This window comes from Mastacembelus armatus, chromosome 18, assembly GCF_900324485.2.
Source record: "Mastacembelus armatus chromosome 18, fMasArm1.2, whole genome shotgun sequence".
Classification (NCBI taxonomy): domain Eukaryota; kingdom Metazoa; phylum Chordata; class Actinopteri; order Synbranchiformes; family Mastacembelidae; genus Mastacembelus; species Mastacembelus armatus.
In genome coordinates this window covers 5,509,384-5,517,750 of record NC_046650.1, presented here as the reverse complement: position 1 = coordinate 5,517,750, position 8,367 = coordinate 5,509,384, and the positions used below count along the sequence as shown (strand labels likewise).

General features: G+C 38.2%; 1 protein-coding gene across 1 annotated transcript; it reads left to right on the top strand.

Annotated features, from left to right (window-relative positions):
* Positions 1-1,023: 1,023 nt before the first annotated feature.
* LOC113144419 (up-regulator of cell proliferation-like) lies at positions 1,024-8,135 on the top strand. Its single transcript, XM_026330483.1, has 4 exons — positions 1,024-1,075; positions 1,197-1,284; positions 1,379-1,573; positions 3,000-8,135. Exons 1-4 carry the CDS (start codon positions 1,070-1,072, stop codon positions 7,673-7,675), a joined length of 4,965 nt encoding a protein of 1,654 aa, XP_026186268.1. The 5' UTR covers positions 1,024-1,069; the 3' UTR covers positions 7,676-8,135.
* The last annotated feature ends 232 nt before the right edge of the window (positions 8,136-8,367 follow it).

Sequence of the window (8,367 nt, the reverse complement as noted above, 5' to 3'; positions counted from 1 at the left end):
AACTTTTGCATAAGCCACTAGGAACAGACTGGGGTGTTCTAGACAAAATTTCAAAACAAGAAAAAACACATGCCATAACAATAATTCGTACTAAGATCATCTTCATAAAGGTCTTAGGAAAAGAAATTTTCATAAAGTAGATTATCCACATGTGGTTTCTGAGATAAACACATGATCCTTAACCTGGTAAACCAGACAGACCTGTTACAGGGTCCAGTCATACAGTACTATTCTGGGTGTGTCTGTTCTGTCAACCCACACCTTCCAGCACCATATGGCTTAAGAGGTTAAACCAAAAGTGAAAGTATCTTCACCCAGCAGAATAAAATGGGCTGCACTGGGCTTCATCTGCAGTAACTCTTTATAATCTGAACAGAGCAGTAGTTCCATGGGTAAATCTCATCTATAGAGGTGAGTTATATACCGTTTTGATTTGTTCTGTTGTGTGCCTGATGCTGACAGGGAAGGTCTTGAAAAACAAGATGAACAACATACGGAATAGTAATTGTTTGGTTAAGTGATGATTAATGAGATGCTGCAGTGATTTAAGGACTCCTGTTGTAAACTCTTATTTAAACCTAATACTGTGTTTGACACATGCTGGACCAGGTACAAAATTGTTTTACTGTTTCTAATGTTTTTGTGTTACAAATACATTTCTTTAACGTATTTTTATTGACTGATAAATATCATTCTTCAAAAAAATTCACATACACATCTATGCCACATCACCAGGAAGTGCAATCATTTCGCTTCAATCATTTCATCAATCATTAATAATACATTCACAAATTTGTTGAAGACACTAAAGAAAACATCACTGTCTTTACTGCGGTGACTTTTATTTCTGAAGGTCACATTTATTTGGCTTTTTCTAACATAATATAGTAACATTAAGCTCAGTATTGCAGACCACATGTTATTACTAAGACGTGTAGAAAGTTATAAATATTAGCATTGTTTGGCAGGATATTTAAATAAGTTGAGGAATGATGAGTTGTTTCTCTATCTTTCAGTGAGAAACTATTGCAATAATCTGGAGAAAGTGTGGGATGACTGACTAACCACAATGGAGGTAAATATTTTGTCCATCTAAAGATCCAGAAAAATGAAACAGAAACACTGTCCTGTAAGGTAATGTGTATAGGATAAGATAATATACATTGTTTTTACATATGTTTTTATCATTTATCAAGGAAATTGGTGATGATGATATATTCATTGAACTTTACTGTGAGGAAACAACAGACCCTCCAACAGCAGTGATGGATGAACTTGACAGAGGTCAGCAGAAAGACACTAATTGATGTACAGTGTGTATGTAGGTAACTTTAATTAAAGCACTATGATCATCAGCATATTATTATTATTTCCACAGTTACCTGCTGTCCTGGGAGGATCAAAGTCTCTAATGTCAGCAGTGAGTCAGTGTCTCTGCATTTGGACACTCCTGCTGGTGAAGTGGAGAACTACACTGTGAGCATTTCCAGGGAGTGGGAGATAGTTTCTGATGAACTGAAGAATCCAAGTATAAACAAGCCTGACATGGCAGCTACACATGTACTACAACAAAGTAAGTTATAGGTAATTAAGCAATAACGGTCTTCCACACTCCAGATGCAGTGACCTGTCATGACATCCGGACATACAAGTAAGTTATAAAGCATGAAGCAATAAATCACAGCAGTGTTCCACATTGATGGTCTGACTGCAAAAGTGTTGGGAAAGAATAAGAAGATAAAATAGAAATAATATAGATTAATCTAAGCACAAAACAATGTGAGTTCAAAACACATGCTGTTTGTCTGATCAATTTTATTTTCACTGGGGGTTGCCCATTATACAGTGACCAGACAACAGTTGGGGCTGGAAAATTAAGTAATGCAAGTTTTTTTCAGTTTTTTTTTTCCTGATTATTTGTTTTAACTTTCCATTCGCAATCTGTCATAGAAATTTATTTAAGTTTGAGAGTTGCTAATTCTCAGAAACAACCACAAGTGTGATGAATCAACTCAGGTTTAATCACGGGCGCCCGGAGAGAAGGCTTTGCAGAATTCTCTAACTTTGTGTTACAACATCAGGTTTATATATCTCTGTCAAAAGGGGTGGACTCATATTGGAAAAGACCCTACATGTTTGTTCAGGCGTCCTCTACCTTTAGCACTAATCAAATTGTAGGCAGTTATTTCCAAAGCTCTAAAACGATAAAACACTAACCCAATAAAACAGACAAAACCACATACCAGAAATGGGTTAAGTAAATATTCGAGTGACCCTTTGACATGGTGTAAAACCCCCACAGATCTTAAACAAAGTTGTTGTTACGACTGCTAAATGTATGCAATGTTAGGTTCCACTAAAAAGTGACGAATATGCAAATGTAAGATTTTTATTCAATTGCTTGTGGAAATATATTTGTCATCTGTGCTAATCTGCAATTTCTAGTTATGTTTTCTCTTTTTGCAACTTTTAAAAAGTAGAATTGCCTGTGTTTTTTAATAGTTTTGTTAACTTGCTTATGTTTTATGTATTTACGTGTTTTCTTAAGTTGTGGTGCATTGAACTCTCAAGACCATGATAGTATAGACTATAGAATTTTTCATCATAATTATTGTGAACACAAGTGATAAATGCAAGAATTAGCCATTAAACTGACCAGACTAAGACAAAAACAGTCACACATTGTAACATACACTAACTGAATCATTTCCACAACCTTTTTATAAAAAGAGAATTTCTGGGAATATTTCGGATTTTACACACAAAACTGAATAAATTAATAAAGATTATTAAAATAAATAACTAGAGTAGTGTAGAGAGTAAAAGAGTAGAGTACAGTACAACTTGGATAAAAAAATTTGATTCAACTTTGTACATTGCACCAAATTACTGGACATTTCAACATATACAGTATGCATGAACTCATGTTTGTTCATTAATTTAGGATCTATGTTTTAGAATGATGAAATATCAATGACCAACCATCTTCATGCCCACAGAGACACAACTGCAGAGCCTGTTGGAGGATCTGGGGTTGGAGCAGCACTACAGAGAGAAGCTGTCACTGAGCAGAATACTTCAGATTGATGAGAAGACCATTACTGATGAACCTGCCAAGTCTAATTCAGATCTTCCATGGTATTTTCTGAAGAAACTGATGATGGTTAATGTGACAGCCAGGGATGTGAAATGTACATCACAAGGTGAATCAACCAGTGATGCTGAAAACAGAAACACAACATTAGATATTCAGGGTCTGTTTGACAGTCCATACTCAGGTGACATACTGAACCCCCTTGATATAATCACTGCTCTGTTTCTGGTTTCTGATGGTTTTGTCCAACAGGAAATGGCGCTCAAAATGTCTATGTGTCAGTTTTCTGTACCTCTGCTGCTTCCCAACTCTGACACACAACAGTCCACACTCATGCTGTGGGCCATGAGAGACATTGTTAAGAAGTACAGACCTCAGTCACTCTCAGAATCCAAAGGCTTCATTGAAGACAGAATTGTTCTCTCTGATCTTCCAATGATATCTTTTGTGAGACTGGGTGAGTGCTCCCTGTCCAAGTCAGAGATCCTCAATAAGCTTCTGAGCAGTTCTCAGCAGTACCATGACACCTTTGTTCACTGTAACATGCAGGGTGGTGACAGTCCAAGAAGAATTTCCAATGGACTGGTTGAAATTACTTGGTATCTTCCCTGTGGAAACAAAAACATTGATATTTTCAGTGAGCCAGTAGCTGTAGCTAACCTTCGTGGGGATGTTGCTTCATTTGTGACACAATTTTCTTTTTTGTGTCTGACATCTGCAGCAGTTTTTGTGTTCTTTGACAATTTGGACTCTGACAGTGAACTGCTTATTAACCAGCACCACAAGGCACAGATCTTCTTGGTGAGCAACCCTGAGAGTAAGAGCTTCAGAATGAATGCACTGGAAAAAACAGCAACCAAGTTGGGCTTGACTAACAGCAACATTATTTTGAAAAACAAGGGGATGAATGATGCAGAGTTTGTCAAAAAACTGAGGGAAACAGTCAGTAATGTAGTCGAGAACTCAAAGATAAAGATGAAAATAGAGCTGATGGCTGACATTGCCCATGAACTGGGAATCTCAGTTGATGAGGATTGTCCACAGTGCCAGGCTGCCAAGAAAAATGCAGATGCCATCACTGCAGAAATTCAAGACATCCCAAATTACAAAGAAGCACAGCTTCCCCTGCAAGGCCAAATATGGAAGGAACTGACAAGTTTAGAGAAGGAGGAGTTTCGTCTTCAAAAAGTTGGGACTCAAAACATAGAAATGTACAAAAGTGATCTTCAGGAAAAGAAAAAAGAACTTTGGAAACAACAGAACTCTTATAACATGTCAAAGGCAATGTCATGCTTCATCAGTGCTATATCAAGGCCAGGAACAGAGAGATGTTATTTCCTGAAATGGATGCAAATGAACCTTAATAGCCTGTCTCGAGAAAAACTGTCCGACCTTAGAGAGCAGTACAAAAAGAAATACAAGGACTCTGAGAAGAAAGAGGAGATTAAAGACATTGACAAACAACTTTCCAACAGCTCACTGGGGACTGAACACTTCTTCCGTGAAATGGGTCAAATCTATGAAGCTTCGCTTTCCCTTCCAGAAACATCCCCATCATGTCAACAACTGAAGCATCTGCCCAAACTGTGTGCAGAGTTACTGCGTGATGGATTTCCTCTTGAGCTGGTAGATGGAGATGCATCCAACATACCTCTCAGATGGGTCAGTGACGTCCTCGCTCAGCTCAGTGACTTGGTGTCTCCACAGAACAAGATCCTGGTAGTCACAGTTCTTGGAGTTCAGAGCACAGGAAAGTCCACTCTCCTTAACACCATGTTTGGAGTGCAGTTTGCAGTCAGCAGTGGTCGATGTACTCGAGGTGCTTTTATGTTGCTGCTCAGAATCAATGAAGACGTTAAAAAAGTTCTCAACTGTGACTTCATGGTGATCATTGACACTGAGGGCTTAAAGTCACCAGAACTGGCACAGCTGGATGACAGTTATGAGCACGACAATGAGCTAGCAACACTTGTTGTGGGTCTGAGTGATATCACCATTATCAACATTGCAATGGAGAACTCAACAGAAATGAGGAACGTTCTCCAAATAGTTGTGCATGCTTTTCTCAGGATGAAAGAGGTGGGCAAGAAGCCCAAATGTCAGTTTGTCCACCAGAATGTGTCTGATGTTTCAGCCCATGAGAAGAACTTAAGAGACAGGAAAATACTGCTTCAGCAGCTAAACGAGATGACCCAGGCTGCAGCCAAAATGGAAAAGAAAGAGGAGTACAAGAGCTTCACGGATGTAATGGAGTATAGTCCAGACACCGGCAACTGGTACGTTCCTGGACTCTGGAATGGAAACCCACCAATGGCACCAGTCAATGCAGGTTACAGTGAGGCTGTATATGAGCTCAAGAAAAACATCATTCACCTACTGGGAAGCTGTAAATTATCTGCGAATAAAATCTTGGACTTTACAGAGTGGATGACCAGCCTGTGGAAGGCAGTAAAACATGAAAACTTCATCTTCAGCTTCAGAAACAGCCTAGTGGCTGATGCATACATGAGGCTGTGCACAGAGTTCAACAAATGGGAATGGGAATTCAAGACAGATATGTACACATGGGTTACAAATGCTGAAACAAGGATTTCAAATTTCGGTACAGCTGCTACAACATCTGAAACATCTGACATCAGAAAACTTCTCATGGTTTTGAAAGTTGAGGCCTGTAAAGTCCTGTCTGAATGGGAGACAAAGGTTCTTGATAATCTGACACAGTACTTCACACAAACAGAAAGTCATGTCTGTCTGGCAGAAAGATACAAAGCCGACTTTGAAAACAGTGCAAAAAGCCTTGGAAAAGAAATGAAGAGCTCAGTGTTTCATCAGCTGGAAGCAGCAGCTGACATCAGACAGGGACAGACAGAAGTTGATAGAATCAAGCAGAATCACACAAAAGAAATAGAGAAGGCAGTATGTGCACTGATTGATGAATGTCGGAAGAGAAAGATCCAGATGACAGACGACGAACTGGACAAAGAATTTGAAAACATGTGGAATAAAACACTGAAGAAACTTTCTTTTTCTGCACAGAAGGCAACAGATGTTTTCGCCAGTGTGTCCTATTACCTGAGAATGAACCTGTCACATAAGGGAAGTCATGCACATCAGTTGTTAAATGATAAAAACCTGCGTGATTGTGGACTGGAGCCTTTCAGATATACACCTGAAAGAAACATTAAACGCACACTGCGGAAGTGGTTAAACCTTCAAAATTACACAAGGGTTTTGCAAAATTTGTCTGACAGCATCATAGATGCTTGCACACAGTTTGTTACTGAAAAACAGGAAAGAAATACCAATTACCATGAAACTTACATCCAGGAGATCCTACACATAATTGATGAGAAGCTGCAAAACAAGCAGGATCTTAACACAGACACTGAGTTTGAAGTTTCTCTAAAACAGCACATCTGTGGAGCTGCAGCCAGATACTTCCAGAAAATGCATGAAGTTTTTCTCCAGGTGAATGATCCTTACAGATGTCTGATGAAAAACAAGGAGAAGTTTCGTGCTGATTTTAAAGATGTGTTCCATGAACGAGACCAGTGCCAAAAGAAGGCAGAAGAGTTCACCAACCAATGTCTGAAACCTGCAGTTGAAGACTTTGTCAATCGTTTCCTGGGTCCTGATATCCTTGGTGAAATGTTGACAAAACAAGAACAGTTCAGCACACGGATGTCCTTGCAGTTTTCAATTTTACAGGATTTGCTTTTACAGGAAGACTTTGAAAAGTATGTGAGCTACATTTCCTCATATGAGGAGTATGTGAAAAACTGGATTCTTGACCAAATAGTGAAACACTTCTCAGATGGGTCTAAAATGTCTGAATTTGAGGATCGACGTCTTCAGTCAAGTATCAGCAGCATAAATGATGCCATCAAAAAGGCCAAAATGAAAAATAGCAGCAGTCTGAAGACATTTGTTGAGAATATCTGCAAGGAACTTGGTGATAAACTGGTCATTTCCCAGGATGCTCTTGGTGCCTTCATGATCCTGAACACTGCTGACCCAGAACAGTTTACTCACTGTCTCACAGTGTGTCTCAGGGAGATGGGACAAGCTCTGAAAGAGCAGTTTAAAGAATCAGACATCTGGACAAAACTAAATAAACTTCACCTGAAGCCTCAGACTGAGCTGTTTGACAGACTGATTGGATGTGGTAAACAGTGTCCATTCTGCAAAGCACCTTGTGATGCAGGAGGAACAAACCATGAAGAACATCAGGCTTCGCTACACCGACCTGAGGGTCTGGGTAGATACCAATGGGACAAGACAGAAAAACTTGTTACTGACATTTGCTCATCTCTTATTAGCAGTGATAGACAATTTTGCTGCGAAGCTACAAATGGTAAGCGGCATCCTTACAAACGTTACAGAAAAATTTTTCCAAACTGGAAAATTGTTTCAGATGTAAGTTTAGAAGCATCAGACTACTGGAAATATGCGATGACAAGGTTTAATGATCGATTTGCCAAAGAATACAATGCAAAGCCTGCTGAGATTCCTCATGTTTGGATAGATATTGACCTTAACCAGGCAGAACAGAGTCTCAAAAAATCATATTTCATGAAATGAGATAATATTGATCACCCCTTTGCTTTCGGTTTGGAGTGCGGCAGAACTTGTTTGTGGAAATCATGTCCTGTTATAGAAGAGAATAACAAATAGAAGCATAATGTATTATTTTGGCTTAAAGGAAAATACAATACAAATCACAGCAAATAGCATTTCCACATGAATATTCCTCTAAATATCAGACAAGTGGAAATATTGATGAAAATTCAACATGCTTGCTAGGATGAAAGTCAAAATTTGGTAGTGCTTCTTCAACATGGGAAGATATTTCTGCAAGGTAAAAGAGACGAAAGCCTGAAAGAATCATTTACCATCAGGTGACAGACAAGTGGATAGACTCCAAAAGAAGTTTTATTAATGTATAATGTCCTTATGTCTTTATTAATTTAGTAAATAATTAAAGGTCATTCAGTTTTATATTGATATTGTAAATACTGGAAATTTGTCTTTTAATTTCATATTGAGCCAAATGATTTTTTTACATTTGAAGGAATTACAATATTATATTATTTATTCTAATGTGTATTAGTCATGTAAACATGTATACATGACAGATCATTGTGGTGTAATTGAGTATATGTGTTTTGTTAAAATTATTTTGTTTCTGAATATAACATTTCTTTGTTTTTGTATATTAAATGTCTGATGTCAGATTTTTATATTTATAAAGGAATTCAACAATCATTCATTCT